The sequence below is a fragment of the Propithecus coquereli genome, unplaced genomic scaffold, assembly GCF_000956105.1.
Source record: "Propithecus coquereli isolate 6110/MARCELLA unplaced genomic scaffold, Pcoq_1.0 Scaffold25, whole genome shotgun sequence".
Taxonomy (NCBI): domain Eukaryota; kingdom Metazoa; phylum Chordata; class Mammalia; order Primates; family Indriidae; genus Propithecus; species Propithecus coquereli.
The window spans coordinates 7,858,153-7,881,593 of record NW_012148063.1 but is presented as its reverse complement, the minus strand read 5'-3'; the positions used below and the strand labels follow the sequence as shown (position 1 = coordinate 7,881,593).

At 48.0% G+C, this 23,441-nt stretch overlaps 1 protein-coding gene across 2 annotated transcripts; it reads right to left on the bottom strand.

Moving 5' to 3' along the window:
* Nucleotides 1–4,631: 4,631 nt before the first annotated feature.
* Nucleotides 4,632–21,929, bottom strand: PNLDC1 (poly(A)-specific ribonuclease (PARN)-like domain containing 1). Of its 2 annotated transcripts, none has more exons than XM_012646819.1 (19): nucleotides 21,803–21,929; nucleotides 21,373–21,430; nucleotides 21,041–21,114; nucleotides 18,906–18,945; nucleotides 18,112–18,235; nucleotides 17,845–17,933; nucleotides 16,077–16,177; nucleotides 15,114–15,190; nucleotides 14,714–14,857; nucleotides 14,114–14,183; nucleotides 12,449–12,534; nucleotides 11,148–11,203; nucleotides 9,000–9,064; nucleotides 8,548–8,601; nucleotides 8,337–8,379; nucleotides 6,660–6,759; nucleotides 6,171–6,346; nucleotides 5,939–6,037; nucleotides 4,632–4,855 (listed from the first exon to the last, which is right to left on the bottom strand). In XM_012646819.1, exons 1-19 carry the CDS (start codon nucleotides 21,876–21,878, stop codon nucleotides 4,792–4,794), a joined length of 1,596 nt encoding a protein of 531 aa, XP_012502273.1. In that variant the 5' UTR covers nucleotides 21,879–21,929; the 3' UTR covers nucleotides 4,632–4,791. The 2 variants fall into 2 exon arrangements, with proteins under 2 accessions (XP_012502273.1, XP_012502271.1); XM_012646817.1 differs by having other exon boundaries at nucleotides 4,633–4,855; nucleotides 21,373–21,516; nucleotides 21,796–21,928.
* Nucleotides 21,930–23,441: the final 1,512 nt, after the last annotated feature.

The following is a 23,441-nucleotide window of genomic DNA, read 5'->3' as shown; positions in this document are numbered from 1 at the left end:
GCTAAACGCTGGTCCACACGGACACACAGAGTGGAATAACGGACACTGGAAACTAAAGGTGGGATCGAAATCCACCTTTCAGGCACAATGTACACTATTTGGGTGACAGGTACACTGAAAGTCCTGACTTCACCGCTCTACAATTCACCTATGCAACAAAAAACACTTGTACCCCCCAAATCTATCAAAATAAGTTTTAAAAATAAATTTAAACTAAAAAAAAACTAGAGTGGGAACTGTGGCGGCAACAGCAAGAAAATGTAAGTTCTGCTACTTTTTGCCAAAACCGCCCTTCTGCCAAGTAACTAAATGTGACAATGCTCACTTCCATGTTTAAAGTATTTTTGGGTGTGTTTATTTACTTTTGTGTAAATAAACATTTTTCTCCATTTTATACATCCCACAGTACACTTTTCCTCCATTTTAACATCTTTGAGGATAGGATGTGTCTTAGAATCAGGGGCAAGACCTCCACTGGAGCATTTTCCCTTTTAGTGGAACACAAAATGTGGTCACTTTCCAGTGAACTACGTCTTAGATGTCATGAAATACAGTTGCATCAAATCGACATTTTTATTTACATCTTGAAGCTTCTGTTTCATGCTTAGAAGGGCCTTCATCTCAAGATTGAATATTTTTCATTTCCTTCTATTATTTATATGGTTTGTCTTTTTTAACCTTAATCTATATCTTCAATTTATTTTGGTATAAGGACTAAGGTAAGAAATTGGCCTTATTTTTTCTAAATGGCTAACTCCCTAAAATTGTCCAATGCATCTTTACTCCAAATATGCCATCTTTAATCACAGCAAAATTCCCACATGTACTCAGTCTGTTTCTGTACCTGTATTCTAGTACCAGGTTAGTCCCACAACGTATTAAACTTTATACCATAGTTTCACTAATATGCAATTAGAAGATGCACCATTTTGTGCACATTAAGAAAACACCCATTGAGTCATGACATATCCCTGATTGTAAGAAGTATCCCAATCCTAATGATGAGAAAACGCACAGCTTTGATCAATGCCCTTCCACAAGGCAGGTGGAGCAAGTCATCTTGGTTATTTTTCTTTTTCAGAAGTTTCCTGATTGTTATCTGTTTATTTTTTCCTAAATAAATTCTTTAACTTTGGCAAGACACCACCACAAAAAAACCCCACAAAACTGAGATTTTAATTAGGATTACATTGGGTTTTCAGATAAACTTACAGAAAATTACACCAAGGATGCTTAATGGTTATAAAGTAACAGCCTTTGTTTTTTTCCCTAGTCAGAAAGTATTCCAAAGTTTACAACATCCACCATACAGTTCATGCCAAGAAAATTACTACTGCTATCTCATGAGCTGAAGAGATACAGAGAAAGATTAAAAGCCTTCTATAGTAACAATGACAGACATAAACTTTTACATCTTTTAGAGAAAAGAGGTACTTCCTATGGACTGTTTGTGTTTCCAACATTTGTTTGTTTATTTAGAGACAGGGTCTCCCTCTGTTATCCAGGTTGGAATGCAGTGGCGTGATCATAGCTTACTGTAACCTCGAATCCCTGGGCTTAAGCACTATCCTCCTGTCTCAGCCTCCTGAGTAGCTAGGACTACAGGCATGTGCCACCACACCCGGCTAATTTTTTTTTTTTTTAGGGATGGGGACTCAGTATGTTGCCCAGGCTGGTCTCGAACTCATGGCCTCAAGAGATCCTCCCACCTTGGCCTCCCAAAGTGCTGGGATTATAGGTATGAGCAACCATGCCTGGCCTCTCCAAAACTTGTATGTTGAAATTCTAACCCCCAAGATAATGGTATGAGGAGGTGGGGCCTTTGGGGGTGATTAGGTCATGAGGATGGAGCCCTCATGAATGGATAGTGCCCTTGTAAGAAGAGGTGCGAGAGAGACGCTCTCTCTCTGCCACGTGAGGACACAGCAAGAAGGCAGTCCTCCCCGAGCCAGGAGGACAGCCCTCACCAGGGACCAGATCAGGTGGCACTCGGATCACAGCCTTCCCAGCCTCCAGAACTACGAGAAGCAAGCGTCCATTGTTTAAGCCACTCAATCTATGGTATTTTTGTTATAGAGGCCTGAGCTAAGTGAATACTTGAAGAAGGATATAAAGCGGAAGTTAAGCTAATTTTAAGATCATTTTATGACTGCTATTTCTAGTCACAATGTTTCTCGTACTAAAAATCTCACGGAAATAGTTTAAACTACAAAGAAACAAGAATCAAAATTCTAAGAGCAAGGACAGGGAGTCACGTTACTTCTAAATGATCAGGACCCAAGGCCCAGGAGAAACGCCCTGGGCTGGGGCAATTTGGGGGCCACCACTCATCCCTTCCTTCCGCAGAAGCGGAACCACGACTCCACACCATCTTTCAGTTCTTTCACCTGAGCAGCAAAGGACTCAAACCCCTTTCTAAAAACACGGCACCCAGGTTCCAGCCCCAGGAAGCGCTGGCTTGTGAGGACACTGAGAACCCCTGTAGTTTCCAAGGCCAGAGCTCCAGTGCCCGCCTGTGCCGGGGCCGCACGGCCCTAAGAGTTCTAGTAGGGGCAAGGGAGAGGCAGCCAGAGGCAGGACGAGCCCCTGCCACCTGACAGGTGCAGCAGGATGACGACGACCTAGAACCTAGAGATGTCGATTGAGCTGCATCTCTGGGCCAGTGGAGTAAGGCAGGCAGAACCAAGAGGAAGAAAAACAAACCGTGAGCCCAAGGACAGGCAGCCACTTGGGACAAGACGGCAGGACCCCAGTCTAAGGTCAAGGACTTGGGATCTGGTGCAGAATCCACAAAAGGGCTATGGGCTGGGGAGAGAGGGCTAGACTTGCCTCCCAGACTCTACTCATGTCTGTGAGGGCCACAGCTTGAGGGGGACAGGCAGGCAGGGCTCCGCCAGAGCCGGCAGTGCTGGTGCTGTCCCAGACGGTGTGGAGGAGGCTGGACGGGGAGGAGGCTGGACGAGGGCAAACATGCAGGCGGGAGACTGGCTGGAGGCTTCGGCTGCAGCAACGGTCACTGCTTTCATCCTGCGAGGCGGTTTGGGAGGAAAGACGTTCCGTCCTGCCTGTGTGGAGTCTGGTGCGTCTGTGGGGTGATCTGGAAAGGCTCGGTGGGTGGGCTGGGACCCAGGAGGGACCTTAGCTGGAGAAGGAACTTGAGTTGCACTAGCCCAGAGCTGAGAGCGCCGAGACCTTGAACACTAACGTCTGAGGGACTGAGGGGCATCGGAGGGAGCAGCAGAGTGAGGCCGAGGCAGCGGCGTAGGCGCACACGAGGGAGACCGAGGGAGACCAGCGCTCAGACGCCAGCTAGGGAGCCCAGAGCAGAGCGGCTGCCAAGGGGAGGGGAGGAGGAAGAGTGGCTGGCTTCTCCACTTGTTTGTCTGGGGAGCGCAGGGAGGGGCCGAGGGCAGGAGCACCAGGCTGAACCCTTCGGTATTTGGGTGAGCACAGACCCACAACGCCAACATGAACTTGCTCAGAACCCGGCTCTGTCCCGGAGCGCCTCGGATGGTGCAGCCCCATGTCACCGTCCCTGGGGTGGCCCCCGCAGCGGCAGCCTGCAGCCTGGGTCACTGCAGACACAGAAACTGCCCCCAGAGCCATGCACCCACTGAGGGCATGCAGCAGGTGCCCGATAAAGACGTGCTGAGCAGAGAGAAGGCCTCCAAACAAGGTCTCACAGAATTGCCGGCATCTGCCTCATGGCAGCACTATGCGAAGCCCTCACAGAGCTCGGGCTGTTCCTCCCCAGGAAGCCAGGACAGTCCCTCCTGCACTGGGCCGAGAAGCGTGTTCCCTTTGCAGGTGGCCTTACTTACTGTCGGGCTTACCCAAACGGGATCAGGCCCAGAGCCCACAAAAGAAGAGAAGTCTCAGCTTATTCAAAGTTACATTCAGTGAAATAAAACCAAACAACCCGACGTTCCCCCCACGACGCCGTGTGAGCAGATGAGAACACCCACTGCCACCGGAGAGCCCAATGGTGCCCTGGGTCTCGTAGGGTTCCCCGTGTCCCTCGCCCCTCAGAACAGGCATGTGACTTCTGGAAAAACAGCTCCGAAACTGTCTGGATAGCTGCCACCATGAATGCTTCTGTTTTTCTAGAGAAAAGATGTCTTCCAAACTGAATTTAAGTTGGCTTTGTAGAAACCTCAGGGAAGCTCACGGTCAACTGAGCAAAGAGCTCAGTCAAGTTCAGACTCTGGCAGAGAAAAGCTACCGAGAAAGCTGAGTGCGGTGTAGACAGCTGCAGAGGAAGCAGAATCTGATCATACCCTGGTGCTGTGGGTAACTTTGTTTCTAAAATGAGCATTTTATGGCTCATAAGATACTTACCAAAATCGTCACCAGTGCGCATGACACTGCCTCTTCCCAGACGCACTTTCCTTTACTAAGCCGAAGGCCCTTTCTCAGGCCTGAATCGCCAGCCTATTGGCCATTCGTTTTTCTTCCAAAAATAATGTCACCTTTTGTTCGTTTGATATCCAGCTCCTGTCACAATGATTTGTTCATGAGACACTCTGAAGCATTTACTTAAATCCCTGGAGGTGGTGACTGCTCACTAGTTGTTTATATTAACAGAAAGAAAAGTTCTGGCCACACACACAGGTATCATAGCCCAGGGTTTCTTTATCGTTGATAGCATTTACAGAATTTCACCTTCAAAAACAGAATTTTCAGTAAGGACCACAGAGATCCATGTACAAACAGAATATGATTTACAAACAGAACCCAGGACGCTGTCCCGAGGGTGTGGACGAGGGGCAGCTGCAGGAGGCCTCGCTGCACTCAGGGGCCGGATCTTCCCAGGATAAACGCCAGGAGGGCCCAGGTGGTAACTATGCCACAGACCCTGCAAGACAATGACACTGGTCAGGCGGCCAGGGCCCACGTGTGAACCCAGCAGGTGTACGAGCAACTGACACCGGTTAGTCCTGCTTTTTCCTCCCGACTTCGTTCACTCAAGTGTTATTTCTTCCAATCATTCTCCTGGTGCCAACACTGAACTTCTGTCTGTTGGGCTTAGACTGGCTCTGGGGTATATATCAGAAGTTGACAGAAGAAAATAGGGTTGCCCAGGAATGAAACATTTTTCTTCACCAATGCTGTTTTCCAACTGACATGGCTCCTAACCAGCAAGCCAAATCCTCACAAAGCTTAACTGACAACTCCATCTTTCCAGCTGCTCAGGCCGAGAATCCTGGACTCACATTCGACCCCGTGCCAGTCTGTCGCTGATGCCACCCTCACTGCTGCCGGGCTGGGCCGCTCTGTGCCCTGGCTGGTGTACCTGCCCCGACTGCTCTCCCTGCCCTGTTTCCTCTACAGGCCATCTCAACACAGAAGGGAGCAATGCTTTGAAAACACGACTCCAGCGATCCGACTGCTCCTGAGAGTGAAACCCACAGTCCTCACCTGGGTGCCCGCCCACCTTAGGTGGGACCCAGTTCCCTCTCTCGCCTCATCCCCTCCTTGTTGGTTTTGCTCACAGTGGCTGTTTTGCTCACTAGCACCTCCCGACTCGAGGACTCAGACCTGCTGCCCCCTGCCTGAATGTCCCCTAGATCGCCTTTCTGGGCTCACAGAGCCTTTAATGGGCCCCCATCATCTCCTTTAAACTGTGACCTCCCCGGGCCCCACCCCACCCCCTTCCCTTGTTTTTAATAAACACTTGTCACCTGATATATACCATACGGTCCACTAGTTTACTATGTGTTTGTCATTTGTTACCTCCCATTAGCACGTGAGCTCCACAGAGCAGGGATTTTTGTTTCAGTCAGTGATGAATCCCTGGAACCTACAATGGCACCCAGCACGGCAGGTGCTCAGTAAACACGTGTCGAATGTTACTGGATGGCATCCGGTTCGCCACGCCCGACAGACGCCAGCGGACCCCAGCGCGAGCACAGGAGCAGCCTTCAGCCTGGTCACTTACTGTAACAGGCAGTTGATGTTTGGCGAGTGTTTCCAGTACCGATACAGGGAGACCTGCAGGGTCGGGTGGCTCCTGTACTCCTTCAGGGTACTCCGCACGCTGCCAAGAGAAGTTTGCTCAGGTCAGCCGAGCGACGTGGCCGCACCGACTGCGCGGTCAGGCTCGACGCGGGTGCCGGCGAGGCGATGAGGCAAACTCGGGGGAGAGACGGGCGCGGAGCCGAGCCACGTACTCCTTGAACTTGTTGGTCAGGAGCAGGAACTGGCTTCGCGTGAGGCGCCTGACGTCGAACTTGCAGAGATTCTGAAACTCACGGTAGACCTGCTGCTCGTTGACCCCAGGCCACTTGCTGACACTGAGGATGAGGATGGGAGGTCGGATACTGGGATAATCTGGACCAGAAAAATTCTAGAAAACGTGAAGAACAAAAGAGACTTTCCACAATTCTTACTGACATCTTATCCGATTTGAAAATCCTAAAAGGAACTAGGAAAGGCTCTGTTTGGGGCTGGGAGGGAGGAGAAGAGAAGGAGGGAGCACGTCTGTGTTGGTTTGGGCAAAAACACACGGGGGGAATAAGAAGCCTAGCGGGGTGTGAACACCCTCGTCGACTCCCGTCTTGGTTGCTACTGGAATCACTCTCACACAGCCCAGAGGACACCAGGCCGCTTCCCACGCCGGCCTCCGAGTAGGGTAAAGGAGCAAAATGAAATCCACTCACGATTTTAGGGACCCCCGCTCGGATGAGGTTCACTTGGTTCACATAAGGGGCCAGCACGTCAAGGTACTGAGGAAAGGTGGACTCCGGTATGGGATCGATGCTACACGGACAGAGAAAACCCCAAAGCATTCAGGCACACGGAAGTTTATTCACCTGTCCTCCGTCATCACTAAGGATCTGGTGACAGAACAGGGGAAGGACACTGCCTCACACAACTCTCCCGCCCACCCCTCGCAAGTCTCAGGGCTCGTGTTGGTGTGCTCCCCTCAGAGGGCCAACTATGAAGAGCTTTCCTGTGGCCCAAGCAAAAGCAGAGCTTCCGCACGGTCACCGCTGCTGGTGACGGTTTGGGGAAGATCCCTCTGCTGACAGACGGTAGCAATAGGCTCGGAGAGCCAGCAGGGGCCACCTCGCAGAGGAAGTTCCATCCCCTCCATCATCCTTTGGTGGGGCATCGCCCTTCATGCCAAAAGGACATCTCCTGTCCCACAGCCTCGCCCTATACTAGCCCGACCCCTGTCCAGGGACCACACACACCTGACTGCAGGCCCTGGGGAGCTGCGGAACTTCTCCAAACCAAAGAAGGTTTTTAGGTCATGAGAACTAAAGGTAACAGAGGATGTGAGATTCGGGGGCCCAGGGCACTGAGGAGTTCTGCTGGGTTAGCACCTTCACTGTCCCGCACATGGGTCCCTGCCAGTGGGCACTTAAATGCGGTCAAGCCACAGGGAAGGGGAGATCCGCTGGAAGGTTTCTCAAGCTATATACTTGTATTTATAATATGTATCGCTAAGATGGACAGATAGAGCAGTACCCAAGTTAGCAGTGTTTAATGTTTCTAAATCATTTTCAGAGAACACATTACAGTTTTGATTCACTCCCTCACCTGGCCTGCTAAATCCCATTTAACAAACGTGCACATCGAGGATGGTGCCGTAGAATGCACACTTCAGGCAAGTTTCTGGTGCCTGTGTGCCCAGTGTGGCAGGCATCAAGGATGGTGTCATGAGGAAATGCATTTAAGATTCTATCTCAGGCCAGGCACAGTGATTACAGTGCCTGTAATCCTAGCACTCTGGGAGGCCAAGGCGGGAGGATCGCTTGAGGTCATGAGTTTGAGACCAGCCTGAGCAACAGTGAGGCCCCGTCTCTACCAAAAATAGAAAAATTAGCCAGGTGTGGTGGTGTGCGCCTGTAGTCCCAGCAACGAGGGAGGCTGAGGCAGGAGGATCGCTTGAGCCACTGACCTGAATGCTCTATCTTTCTACCTCACTGTTATTTACATGGTTATAAGACTACGAGTGAAAAATAGACCAAACACACCAGGCTGGAAAGAACTGAGGAACATATCAGAACCTAAGCCTAACCCCAACTGTCTTAGTCTCCTTACATATGTAAATTCACCCAATGCTGAGAGAGGGGGCAAGGGGACCAGGACCCCCAGTTCCCAAGGCAAGAGGCAGGGGTGGTAAGAAAGGGCTCCTCCTATGGGGGAACCCATCTGTCTGCAGCCGCCATGGTGGCTGCTGCCCAGTGAGGGATGAGACAGCTACACCAGTGACATTCTCTATTTTCCCTCTGGTAGGGCCCCGGGACTGGGAGGTCTTGACTTATAGCAAGGGCTTGGTAAGTCCTGACCACTGACTGACCAACAGGATGAAAGGAAAGAACACTTACCCGTGCACCCTCTCTAGGAGCAAGTGTGCCACTTTCAAAAGAACTGGGGGGGAAAAAAAGCTAGAAATGTAACAGACCTTAGCAAAATATGCAAGCTTATGCTTTATTTCCATTATGTGCAACCTATCTGGAAATACATGGAGAACCTAGGGATGGCAGGGGCTTACCACCAACAAAAAAGAGTTTCCTTTAAGAAAACAGCAACTCTTACCTGATCCGCAAAGGAAGGCATCATACGCAGCTTCGTGGGGGTACTTTGTCTCGACTGAAGCATTTTTCCCCAAGTGGAGAGTACCGAGCAGCCATTAGAAACACAGCCTGGGAAAGGAAGTACCCCCGGCGCCACCCCCACCCCACGGCAGCTGTGGCCCAGACAGCCTCCAACTGTCCCACTCACACAGCATCTTCACCGTGGATCTCCCCTCGCTGGGGAAACCGAGGGCTCAGAGCTGCCTGGCAGACCAACCAGCACAGCAAGGAGGAAAGGGACAGCCCCCCGGGATGCATCCCGGGCTCACTTGTCCTGGGCAGCACTCATATGAGGGAAAAACCTGCACAAATCTCCCCTCCCCTGCCAAGTGGAGGCCAGGGCCAGGAAGAGCCCCGGCTGTGCACTCCGTGCTCTGCCACGCGTGCCAGGAGCCCGGGCTCCAGGAAACATACCGTATTTTTCACACTCATGTGAGTGAATAATCTCTGGTTCGGAATTCTTGGTGGGATTCAAGTCACTGTTAGAGAAGAAAAACAGGATAAAGAACAATTCACTGAAAATAATCTCTTCTTGCTCTTCCCTCAGTCCCTTAAATTAACATAATTTAAAAAAACATGGAATGAGGATATATGTGTAAGAGGCGCAAATCTAGGCATGGGAAGATGAGGTCCTGGTGGCTCCAGCTGGAGCACGCTGGGCATTCAAAGCCCCAAGACAAGCAAGACACCATTTCTGCCCTCCGGAGCTCGCTGTCTAGTGGCCTGAGTGACAAGTGCAGAGACTTAAGCCTGCGACCTGTAAATGCAACACCTGAGGCGTGAAGAGCACACCCGGGTCCTGCATGCAGGGGGAAGGCAGGGTTCCTGAAGCAGGTGAACCACAGGAACCGACTCAGCTGAAGGGACGGGGTCACGCCAGGCACTTCGGGGAGAGACAGCGAGGGAAGCCAGGTCTGACTCCGGGCCCTTGTGAGAAGTGTGGCTGGAGGCCCCGTGTGGAGGGCAGGGCTGCCGGCCAGGAGCCCCTGTGGTAGGTGGGGGCCTCGGGAGCCACGGGAGGACTTTGGCCAGAAAAACAGCCCAGTGGAATTCACATTTTAAGTCGTCACTCAGGGGCAGCGTGGGGAACGGAGAGAGACAGGCCACAAGGAAGGAGCTGCTGCCACGCTGGAATGAAATATAAAGGCTGAACACAGGCAACGATCCCAAGGACGCAAAGAGAGGAAGAGATTTTAAAGAGTAAAATCAACAGGACTCAACCACACAGATGCCGTCAACTCAGCTCCGGGACCACTTCCAGGTCATGGGTCCGGGACTCGGGTGAATGGCGGTGGCATCTAACAAGCAAAGCTTTGATTTTTACCTGTTTTCCAACAAAATCTTTTAGAGCCTCCTGTGTTTAACTTCTCCGACCCCTAATTTTCTCACTTGGAAAGCAAGCATGCTAATCATGCCCCTGCCATGCAACGGCTGTTAGGATTGGGAGAGGGGTCAACGATGGCCACCGACACTTAACAGGGCACAGTCCCAAGTCCTGCCACACGACGAATGTGTTTAATCCTCACGAAAACCTGGTGAGTTGCACATTATTGTCTCATTTCAAAGATGGTGAAACTGAGGCACAGAGAGATTAATTCTCTTAAGGTCACTCACAAAGCCTGTGAGTGGCAAAGCTGGGACTTAAACCCAGGAAGCCTCGAATCAGAGCCTGTGCATTTACAACAAAAGAAAACCAGGTTCCGGTGTCGCGCCTGGCTCCATGAAGACGTTCTAGACTTTCCAGGCACCAGAGTGGGTGCGAGGGACAAAGACAAACCTCCAGTTGAGGGTGCCTGTGATCACGTAGGGTAGAAGACTGAAAAGACAGCCGGTAAACGGAGCATCCTAGCGCTGCAGAGCCCTGGACTGCGGCTGCGCACAGCAGCGGCAGCTAAAGCCCAGGTGTGGATGAGGCCACCCGGGACACGGTGACAAGACGGGGACTGAGGAGGGACCCTGCGTAAGAAACTTGAGACGAGCAGAGGAACAAGAACCACAAGGGAGGGATTAAAAACCACACACAGCAGAAATGAGAGAAATCCAGGAGGGGGCACGACACAGGACAAGGGAGGAGACAGAGGCCAAGGGTGAGAACATCTGCACAGGTCTGCGCCTGCACGCGACGCTTCGTTCACACGCCTGTTCAGAGGCCACACAACTGGGTAACGCTGGGGGGCAACGCGTGAAGGGGACCAAGTCCAGACCACAGCAGGCTGCGTGCAGAGGGAGGCCTCCAAGGAGACCTGCTGCAAAGAAGAACAAACTCAGCGGCAGTGGAGAGTTACAGAGGTGTGTGGGCTTGTTAAGTGAGAGGAACAAAAGGGGACAGTAACGGCAAGACTGTTGGGGGGCTGAGAGATTTCTTGCCTCTAGCCTCCTACTTTTTCTTGGAAGTGGAGGCCAAGAGCGCCATCTGAGAAAGCAGGTGAAGCAGCGTGAGGAGCCAGAGGAGACATCGGGGCCCAAGTCAACGGGGAGGGCACCCAGCGGGACCCGCAGCCCTGGTGCACGCACGGGAGGCCGCTGCAGCTACAGACCATGTTGCGGGAAACACCTCCTTACCTGTTCAGGACTTCATACACTTCTGAAAGGTTGGAAACCCTTGGGAAATTCATTTCCTACAATTATGGAAAACAAGTCAGGGAGAGTAAAACATCTGTGCTTTTATTTATTCTGTGCTTCAGGTGTTACCAAATAGCCATTAAAATGACCTGAAAATGCTAATTCCAACCTCCTCTTTCTCTTCAGAGACAGTGTAACTGTCCTTATTCCTTAATGACAATGTCGGGGCACTTCATACCCTTGGGTTTCCTAGAGGGGCTCCCGATAATCCAGGCTAGGGAAAAAACACTGCACTCAAACCCACATGCAGCGTCTCCCTTAGAGGACACGTGTTCAAGGGATTCTATAAACAGGAATCGAAGGACAGGAGCCAAGGACACACGCAGAGTATAGGCATTCTAAGGACCAGAGGGCTGTGGGGACAATGCCAGGTTACTAAATCCCAAGAGTTCACAGAAGCTAGAAACTCGTGAAGTACAAATAGTAAGAGCCTGTCTGGGCAGAGATGTACCAAGTAACCCATCCCCATTTCTGCCTCCCTTCTTGAGTAATTGCTCTAAGTGATTGCCTGAGGCTCTACAGCATTGATCTGATTCTCCTTTCTCCCCTTCCTCAGTTCAATTTCTAAGCAGCACTTAGACCAGTTGGGTCCTTCCCTTCTCCACGTGGAGGGAATAGCCCAGACTATACAACGAACCTCCTGGGGAGCTCTAGAAATTCACATGCCTGGCTCTGGATCAGAGCAGATGCTGCCAGTGGGGCCCGGCTGTTGGGATTTAGCCCGGCTGTTGAGTGACCCTAACGTGCTGTCAGGGTCGGGAACCCACCTCAGTAAAGATTTTCAACAGGGGATCCTCCCTACCCTGGTGCTCGTTATGCATGTTGCAAATACTTACCAGGTATGTATCGAGCTCTAAAATAAATTGTTCTTTTGTATGATCTAAATAAGCACATGGGCTATATACAAATCAAAACATAGGGACTTGAATGAGAGAAAAAAATTAGCTAATACAATGACCCGAAATATAAAAGGAAACTGATACTGGTTTTTAGAAGAGAAAAGGGGCTGGTCTGATGGTAGTGGGTTATCGGAACTTATTAACATTAGTGTCACTAAAGTTGGTACTCAACCCCCCACTGCTAAATTTGACTGGTTAAAAAAAAAAAAAAAAAAGAAGAGAAAAGGGTTCAACAATAAAAAACAAACAACGACCACCAACAAAAAAAAAACCACAAGAGAAAGCTAAGTGCTACTGGTATGGACAAAGCAGTCCTTAACCCAAAGCAATGCCATTCCATACCTTCCAGATATCCTTTGTTACGTTCTTGGTGTCAATGATAACGGGAAATAGGCTGTGGATGTTCTGCTTAAATTGATCGTAGCTTTCTGAGAGGAAAGACACAAATAGTCAAAAGTTAGTTTGTAAAAACGGAAAGGAACATTCCCTAACCAACACTGATAAATAAAGCAAACTAGAACAAAATAGGGATTGAAAAAAAATCCCAGCCATTAAGGAATTCTAATTTCAAACCAACCTGCCAACACCGCTTTTAACAGTAAAGGCCAAATGGTTTTCCATTAAATTCAGGATGTTTTCTGTTGCCAACATTAGTTAATGTCGTTTTCGAAGCTCTAGCCAAGGGGATAAGAATGGAGGTAGTATTGGCAAGGCAGGCATGAAGTCATTTGTAAATGACTGTGCAGAGAAAAATACAAGGAAAAAAAATCAACTAAATTATTATAAAAGTACCCTGATAAAAGAAATTTTAGAAATAACTATTAGTTGGTGAATTTATCAAAGTTACACCTGCATATAAAGAGGTTTATTACAAAACACACACTCGGGGGGGGGGGGGGGACATCTGCAATCCTCTTCCCACTACCCTTCCGTTTCCTATTCTCCAAAGGCAACTGTTCTCCATTCTTTTCCTCTTGGTATTTAATTCCAGATCTAGCCTGTGCACTCGGTGCTTTTAGGTACTTCACTGTGGACCTCCTGCCAGCTGGGTAATGGCCCTCCGTCCACCTCCAGCATCACAGCCACACGCACACCATCCACAAGAGGGCTCTGTGACACTACAAGGACTTTTCCTTTTGTTCTCCCATTGATTATTTTGTTTTGCTGTTGTTTTGTTTTTTTGGTGAGTGTGTATTATTAGTTTTACCCCAATGCTCTGCCTCAAACTCAAGTGTTTTAACATTTCATGGGGAAAATTGCTCCTAAAACTTTCTTAACCCCCTTTATTCTAGACTACTGATGTCTGTACGTTTATTAATTCATTTAGCCTCACCACTCTGATAGTGGTACTATTATCCCCTTCTTACGGGTGAGGTGGGGTAATGTCACTTGCTGGAGATGACACACACAGCAAGGGGAGACGAGGAAGCCACCTGGCTGGAATGCTGGCTTTAACCACTATGCTGCACCCCTGTGTGTCCAACAGCTGAATCAGCCATGAAAAAGCAGGGTACAGCCATAAGATGGTATCATACATTAAAATGACATTCATTAGGTTATTAATGACATAAAATAATGCTGTGGGAAAATAAAAAAAAAGCCAAACATAAAAATAAAAATATATAGTGTGATCAAATATGTAAAAACTCAAAAAAAAAAAAAAAAAAAGCAAAACCACTACGAGTATAGCTCGAAGGTGACTTTCTCTTTCACACATTTCAGGTTTTGCCAAGTTTTATAAAATGAGCCTGAACAACTTCAGTGGAGGGGAGGGGTATCCATCCAAGTTTGTTCTTCTGCCTTGGCAAAGTGTCCTGGTCTTCTACTCTGGGAAGACGAAGCAGACGCAGATTGGAGGACAGGCCTGTCTGACCCCTCCAGAGACCTGCCGATGCTGGGGAGGAACGTGCATCTTAGGGGCTACCTCAGGGGCACGTTTCCGGACCAATCCGTTCACCAGATGGCACATCAAGATGAGAGGAAGGAGAATGACAGGTGTGCCCCTACCTGGGAGAGGTCTGTAGAACTTCTCGTGGAGATGTAGCAGATCCATCATCATATTATGTCCCACTAAGGGCTACTTGGAGTAAATCAACAGGTGAGAGAAGTGAAATTTTAAAAAATAAAGACAGACACCACAGACTAGTAGTTTCTTGCAAAGGATGTAGCTTTAGAACCCATTACAATTCTGGTCAACTGGATAATTCCATCCTAACCCTCATTCCACCCCCATGAAAGGTAGCTCAACTGCTTAAATGCGAAATAAAAAAACAAGTAGGAGGAACTTAAGGCACAGTCCACTCTGGGAAACTAAACTGAAGCAGACACATGCAGTTCTTCACCCCACCCCCGAGTAATTTTAGGTCAATTAGTATTGAAATTCCTGTGTTACTGAAAAGGACAAAGAAATAGTACTGTTTCCTATGAATAGTCATTCCCAAATTAATCTATCATGATTTGGTGAAAGCAAGGTTAGATCCACTAAACCAATTATAAATGAGAAGAAATCACTTGAGGAATCTAATTTTGTTGTTGAAGGATCCTTTATCTATGACCAGAAATACAAAATACTGCCTATAGGCCAAGAAAAGAAATATTTTTTCCTACCTTCTGGGCCTTCACCAGCATTTGGAAAAACACAGAAAAACCCTTCGCAGAGAAAAGAATCTTCTCCCTCCAACAGCTCACTCTATCACAAGAGGTGTTGTCAAGGTACCAGCGATGCTGTTTACTCACTTTCTTCACTATCACCTGAAATGAAAAGTATTGTAAGCTATAGTCTTGTTTAAAAAAAGAAAAAGCAAAAAAGCAAAGAGTAGAGGCAAGTTCCTTAGATCCTGGGTTACTGGGAACAAAGCTTAATGAACTGGCTCTTCATCTCAAAACAAAAGCAAGCTGGGAAGAAAAGAGTGCAAGGGAGAAAGCAGTCTTTCAAAGAGGCCAGATTCAGGAGAATGAGAGAGAAATAATGGAGTGACTAACGCCCCATTCTCAGGTGAGAACTCACCCCTTCCTCTTTCAGCACCGTCCAGATGTTGGGGAGGGCCTGCCTCAGCACCAGCTCGACCTCGAAGGCCTGGAACCCTGTGGCAAGGAAACACAAGGCACACACAGACCTGGAATGGCACTGCACTTCCCTCAACAGAAGCTAAGGGGTAGATAGGTCAATTGGAAAGGCAGTTCTCAGGGATGCCCAAGCCTGTGAGCCAGCAGCAGGGCACCACCTGCCACGGCACTCACTCTAGCCCAGGCAACAGAGTGAGACTCTGTCTCAAAAAAAAAAAAAAAAAAGATGAGCAACCAAAGGCTGAGATTTAATAAAACTAATACTTCTTCGCCAAGGAAATCCTTAAGTAAAGCTGGCCTTCTTTGAACTGAGAGCAAGTGGTAGCAAATACAATGACTACTGCCAGCACAGTTTGGTGCCCCTGCCTTAATTTGTGCTGAGGTGCCAGCAGGTTTGCCCACCATTGCTTTAGCACCAGTACAGATGGCACAATGACAACAGCACGTGACAGCTGAGTGATATTCTGAAAATAGTTTTGACCTTATGGACCCCTTAGGAAGGGTCTCAGACTCCCGGGATCCACAGACCAGGCTCTGGGAACTGCTAAGCTAGGGCATGTTCACCATGGTTCTACACTGCACTATAGGGGGAGAAAACTCTGATTAACAGAAGTCAATAAAATAGGAGTACACAGGGCACTCGAGCTCATGCCATCAAAAGGATAGCTCATGAATGTAACTTGACCTCCGCGGCCTTGAAATTCAAAGTGGGTTGAAAAGTCCTCAACTTTTGGATTCAGGTCAGAGTTTTATCTAATCACAAGACCACGTATCTACTGAACAAATGCTGCATCAGATTCAGTCATGACGCATTTGGGATGAGGATCCATGGGAAAGAGAGGGTGGCACATGACAGTGACTTGTCCCGATGCTCCCAGGTCGAGAGGAGCAGCCTCCTGCCTACCAGTGATACCCGGAAGAGTCATCCATTCTCCTTCCTCGGCCAGGTCCAGCCACCGCGTCACTTCATCAATTACCACCTTGATTTGGTCTTTATCTGGAGAGCTAAAAGATAGGCACACAAAAGCGGAAATGTTGGAGGAAGCCACACCAGAACCCCAAGACGATGTTAACACGAGTGGTTTCTGAGGCTCCTGGTTTTTTTTTTTTTTGTTTTGAGACAGAGTCTGGCTCTGTTGCCCAGGATAGAGTGCCATGGCATCAGCCTAGCTCACAGCAACCTCAAACTCCTGGGCTCAAGCGATCCTTCTGCCTCAGCCTCCCGAGTAGCTGGGACTATAGGCATGAACCACCACACCCAGCTAATTTTTCTGTTTTTAGTACAGACGGGGTCTCGCTCTTGCTCAGGCTGGTCTTGAACTCCTGACCTTGAGCGATCCACCCGTCTCGGCCTCCCAGAGTGCTAGGATTACAGGCGTGAGCCACCGTGCCCGGCCAGGCTCCTGGTTTTAATACTGTAATCTCATGAAGAAAATGCAGCAAAGACCATTTATCCTCCTAGTCTTTTCATGCAATAGGAAGCCAAACAATTGGCCTACATGCTTCCGTAGGCTCACGGGAATACATTCCATCCCTTTCTTTGTCTCTGGGATGCGTGGAAGAGGAGATATTGGTATCTAATAAATACTAAGCATTACTATCAGAACCTGCTTCTTTATTAAGTTTTCAGAGATGACAGAGAACTATCTGGGAAAATAAGGAAAAGACAGGGACTTTGGTAAACACATTCTCCTGTGTTAGAAATAAGAATATAATGTTATTTTGAGATAAGACCTTCTCTAATATTTGAAACTAACAGAAGGTTAAAAATCAAAATTTCATTTTTCCCTTATCAAAAAGCTAAATTTTTATATGAAAACCAGCACCAAGAATACAAAAAAAACCCCAACCCAAAAACCCCTCCAACATGACGTAAGATAATTATTTAGACCAGATAATCAATCACTACTTTTCGGAGTTAAAAGCTGTCTAATTTAATCCCCTTCCTGATAAAGGCAAAGAATCTAAAGCCTGAAGAGCTTAAATGATTTGTTCGAACCAACAACTAGCTAATAGCGCTGGGCTCCAGGCAACGGCACCGGCTCCATGGCCACCAGCTCGGTCGACCCACAATGCTGCCGCTCGCACTCCGGTCACCCCTGATCTCAGCTCTATGGGAACGTGAGGGTGCAGGGCCTAGGACTGGCACAAGAGGCAAAGATCCTGCCCTTGGGGAGCGCAGGCAAGTCTCGTGCATGCCGGGCAGACACGGCGAAACCAAGGCTAAAGTCTCGAGTCAGTGCCCAGCATGACTGGCACAGTCAAGGCTACCTGTGAGGTACCCTTGAAAAATGCCTCAGGATCACACTGGGGACCAACGCCTCACAGCAAGTCCAACAAAGCAATTTTTCCCCTCTAGCGCTAGAATGGAATTCCCATTTGGGTACCAAATTAAGACTTTCTTTTTTTGTTTTTAAACATTAAGATCACACTCGATGCGGTGAGGTTTGCACGGGAGCTGAAAGGGGTGGAGGAGACGGAAGGGCATGCTCAGCTCAGGCCAGGCAGAGCAGCACCGCGGGCTGTCTTGTCCGGCCAAGCACAGGCATCTGAAGCCACCCCAGCTAAATGTGGATGGTGAGGTCACCACACTCTGGAAACAGAACACCCACCCGTGGAAATGCAGAGAAAACAGCAAAGAAACCCAAAACCTCTTGGAGAAAAGGCCACACCTGCGGACTTTCCAGTTCCCGCACAGAATGTTGTGCTTAATTTTCTTCTCCTGTTCTTCATTCATATATGGGATTCCGTTTTTGAGAAACTAAGGACAGAAACAGAACGAGAGCCTAGTCAGAGGTATCCTCTGTGCCAGGCAGCAGAGGGAAGAGAAACCTTCCTGTCTCATGTGGACAAGTGAGGAAGGGGAAGGAATGGGCTACACAGGCCTCTTAGACTGGATCACATTTAAGACATTCCCATTTCCCTCCTCGATGCCATACCTTGTTGTAGTTGAAGCCATAGTGATTCAAAAACTGAACACTAGAAGCCTGGAAAGAGAATTCTGAATCCAAAATCCCAAATGTTGTAGGAAAGAGAAAGAAGTTGCACGAATGGGCTACATACCTATGAAAAAAGAGACATAAGAAGAAAAAGCCAAGACCTTTTTAAAAACACTGGCTCACAGAGCAGACTTCAGGGTGAGCTCTCTCAGGTAAGAGGTATCTGAGCATCTGCCGAGTTTCAGGTACCAGGACTGGCACTGGGCGCCAAAGGAAAAAGGCAGAGCTCCCGCCCTTAGGGAACTGGATCTACTGCAGAGACAGGCCCTCCCTCCACAAGCCCTCTGGGCTGTTGCCGGGTCAGGATGTCCAGTTCGGCAGCCTCAACTATTCATAGGTGTGCCAGTCATTGCCACACCATAGGTGAGCCATCCTTTCTGACTGCGGGTGCCTGTGAGCTACCATGTAGTTTGAACACCACTGTCATGCGCCACACTGTATTCACTGCTTTAACACAGGTACGCACAGAGGCAACGGAAACGGGGAAAGCAGCACTTGAGGTACAGAGCAGCACTGGCAGGAAAGCCCCTCAGGAACGATACTGCTACCACACAGACGTGAAGGGTAAGCTGCAGTCTGCAGAGGCCAGAGCAGGCGGAAAAGCAGATATAAGTGAGAGCTCGGAGCACGCGAGGCAAAAGTGACTGGGACGCCCCAGGCACAATCTGAAGGGGGCAGTTGCGGAACACAGGTGAGAAAGAGCCATAGGTTTTGCAAAAGCTCTTTATACATACTTGTTCGACTCTCTTTCGATGCTGGAGAACACAGACAATCCTAGAAGAATGACGGCAGATGGAATGAATACCAAAGAAAAGCTACCTGAAGTTAACTACAGAGACAAAACATTTCGAACCGTGCTTTGTATCCAGAGATACTGTGTGGGCTGAGGAACAGTAAACATATATATATATATTTTTTTTTTTTGAGACAAGAGTCTTGCTCTGTTGCCTGGGCTAGAGTGCTGTGGCGTCAGCCTAGCTCACAGCAACCTCAAACTCCTGGACTCAAGCGATCCTCCTGCCTCAGCCTCCTGAGTAGCTGGGACTACAGGCATGTGCCACCATGCCCAGCTAATTTTTTCCATATATTTTTAGTTGTCCAGATAATTTCTTTCTATTTTTAGTAGAGACGGGGTCTCACTCTTGCTCAGGCTGCTCTCGAACTCCTGACCTCAAACGATCCTCCCGCCTCGGCCTCCCAGAGTGCTGGGATTACAGGCGTGAGCCCGGCCTAAACATCTTTATTGATAAAAGAAAAAAAAAAAACCAGACCAGAAGCACAAGAACTTTCAAATTGTAATTCACACTGAAATTACTATTACAAAATGTAATTGTGTCCTGTTCTTCAAACACAGAATATTAAATTGACATTTTCATAGTTTTAAAATCAGAGGCACCAAAAACCACAAAGATTTATAAATTTAACTGCTTTAAAATGTGTTTTGCCAAAAAAAAAAAAAAATAAATCATATGCAGAGTAAAAAGACTTCAAATTGGGGTAGTACAATAGAAACATAACTAAGAGCTATTTCCCATACTTTTGAAAGAGGTCCTATAATTAAAAAAAAAAAAAAAAAATCCACCACCAAAAGTCAACCACAACAGAAAAATAGCAAAACAAACAAAAAAACAGGAGAGGAAACACACATAAACAGACACACAAAACACACATACGCCATTCATAGTAAAAGTATGGGTCAGTAAAATTCGGCCCAGGGTCTGTTTCTGTAAATAACATTTCACTGGAATACAGCCATGCTCATTTGTTTATGTATTATCTATGGCCGATTTCAAGTTTCAAGGGCAGGATTGAGTAGTTTTAACAGAAACCACATTGCCTGCAAAACCTGAAATATCTGTATCTAGCCCTTTATAGAAAAGGTCTGTTGACCCTCATATTAAAAAAAGTAAATCAGGGCCGGGCGTGGCGGCTCATGCCTGTAATCCTAGCACTCTGGGAGGCTAAGGCAGGAGGATCACTTGAGCTCAAGAGTTCAAGACCAGCCTGAGCAAGAGCGAGACCCCATCTCTACTAAGAAAAAAAACCCAAAAAACAGTAAATCAGAACAATTAGATCACTTTTCTTTTGCTAGGAGGACAATCACTTAAAGACTGATAGTACCCAGTGTTAGTGAGGGAAACAAGCACATTCACTGTAGTTGGTGTAAATCACTTTAAACTTTGTGGGTGGTTGGTAGGAAGAGGAGTAATTTAGCAATATACATCAATACTTTAACACACACACTTTCTTTTATTTTTCTTTATATTTTCCTTTTAACTGCCCTTGGAGAATAATACACATACTTTCTAACTCTGCAATTCCACTACTGTAAGTATCCCAGATGGTTGTACTCAAAAAGGACAGTAATAATATATAAATTCCAGGATGGTCAATGCAAACTTGTTTGGACACAAATGCTAACCGAAGTATTCATTGTTAGGAGACTAAGTTACTAGATACGTTCATAGTTTGGAATACTATGCAGCTGTTAAAACTGAATTGATCTGTATGAGCTGCTAAAGAAAGATCTCTAAACCCCATCAAGTGAAAAAAAAAAACCATAATTTTTTGTGTAAGTTTTCTTTAAAAAAAAAAAAAAACACACACATATTTTTACTTGAGAGACAGAACAGATAACAGCAATTGTTCCTTAACACTGATTTATTTAGGCACAGAAACAATACTAAATATTCTGCTTGCTCCAAAGTGTTGATCCCATAGGCATAATACAGTCAAAAACAAAACAAGCATACAAGATGATACCTAGTATCTTTGGAAAAAGCTCGAAGCTGTCTCAACCAGTAGGAAACACACAGATAAAAATACCTTCTTGAATAATTCATAACAAACAGCTCAATATTAAACTCACCAATCTGACAGATTGTAAATTGCTGAACACTCTGACGGGTCTTTAGATACCACTCCGATGGCAAATCAAAAAGACTGTGAAAAAACAGGCATCTCGTTCTATGGATGAGGAGATGGGACCCAGGCACCAGAATCAGCCTATCTCAATCAGAGGCAGCATTTTCCCCTTGTTGCAACAACTAGGGAACACCACTGCATTCGGTGGACAAAAGCCAGCTCGCCCCCTCCCACGTGGAAGCAATCCACATAAATCTCATCCTGCCCCCCCAAATGCCAACAGGGTGCCTGCTGAGAAACAATGCTGGCCTGGCTCTAAGACCACTTTGGCTTTACCTGATCTGCTGCGGCCCAGTCAGGTTAGAACGAAGGCCAGTGAACTCTATGTCCAGACCTAAGGGGAAGGCAAAAAAGACAAGAGTCCCCAGGCGCAGAACACAGCCGCCAGTCCTTACACTGTAAGGTCTGCAGGTGGCCAAGCTGTGCTCCAGAAACCAAGTGAGGTCTAGAAGGGAAAAATGGAGAAAGCCAACGCAACCAGCCAGGCCGTCCCAGCTGTACCTGGACCGCAGCGGAGCTCTGGCCAACATGGCACGCGGAGCTCAGGGTGTAATTGCTGCTTAACGTCCCACCGCCCGTGGGCCCAAGTGGGAATCCCCCAGTCCTTCCCGAGGGGCCCTCTCCGAGCCCCTGTGGCCTGGCGACCGTCTGCCGCCACCCCCCACCCAGGCTCGCTCGGGCAAGGCCGGAATCCCAGGCGCCTCACCCACAAAGTCGGCGTCCAGTACGAGCTCCTGCAGCAGAGGAAGGCTCTGCTCGAACTCATCGGCGCCCACGTCCATGGCCACGCAGCTCGGGCGAGGACGCCCAGTGCGGCCACGTGCTACCCACGCGCTTCCGCCGCGCCGCCCCGGCCTTAAAGGGCTCGCGCGCGTGGAAACCGGCCATCCGCCCCCGTCCCACGCGTTCCTGGCCCACGCGCCCCCTCCTCCACTTGGGGCAGCTGGCAGCGGCCACACCTGCCCGCGGGTGTTTTGATTGTTCAACTTGCTGCAAAGGTGAATGTTGCTTGCAATCAACCTTGCTCTTAAGCGATTTCTTTGCACTGCTTAGGATGAGAATGTCATTTACATGGACCTAGAGTAGAATGTAAGTGACATGGTAGGATAGCAGGAGCAAGAACAACCTGGAAAAGGATGAGCAGGGCAGGAGCAGCACCTGGCCTGGAGGAATTGCAATAGGCAGGTACTGTAGCTGCCGCTCATCCTTTTTTAAAACATCACCTCTTCGCAACTTGTCAATGCCAATATTGGTGTCTTCCCACCTTCCCCTACTGCGCCCCCCACATCTTTTTCCTCACTTCCTCCACCTCACCACTGTCTTGACACCTTGTATCAAACTTCCCACACAAAGCCTCAACAATTGCCCCTTAAAGGAATCCTTGGTGCCCAGAGATTATCCAGTGCACTTCTACTCCTTGCAGAAATCCCTGCCTACAGCATCCTTCACAGGTGAACCCAATTTTTGTTACTGTCAGTTTCCAAAGCCACTAGTCCCTGGTCTTCCTTATAGTGTCCTCCCTTGAATTCCAGACTTCCATTTCAACAGCCTCCTAGAACGTTGGTCCTTGAAGTTAAGGTGCTCTAATTAATCCTTAAAGTGAAGGAAGAAAATATTAGAACTACACACTTTCAAATGTCTTCACTGGGATATTTATTGATCAAAAGGGGGCTATTAAGCCCCTGGATTCTGAAGCCCTCTAAGAACCAATGATACTGTAAAAAAATGTTGATGCATACAGATTTGTCTTTTTAAAATAACATATTGAATACCCAAATTGGCAGTGGTAACATATTTTACTTCTAAATAGATGTATAATTGGGATATACATTTAAAAATTTGGAAGATAATGCTCTTAACTGCTTACAGGTTCTTCCTTCTCATACCTATCAAGTAGCCAGAAAGTTAACACCTTTCTTTGATTTAATCAACTCATTTCTGAGAATTGCCATGGTTCCCATCAACCCAGGCTCCAATTTTAGATTAGCTTGCATGGACTTCAAGCTTCATCTCCTACCTAATAAATGTTCACATCATCGCAAGTTGAGCACACGCTCACCCTGTCCGTTTCCACTTTTGATTTCAGTTACTCATGTGTAGAGGACACCTGTGCCTGGGAACGATTCCTTGTTGTTCTTCTCAAGAACATGTCTGTGGCCTTGCACGCAAGTCCAGAGCGCCCTCACCCTGCAAACAGGAGGGGCTGGAGAGTTTAGATGCAAACATCTGCTCGCCGGAGAGGAAACAAGGAACAGAGACGTGTTGAGTCGGGATGGTGTGGGAACAAAGAAATTACAGTGGGACAGTTGCCAAACAGACGATGTTATAAATAAAGCAGCTCCAGC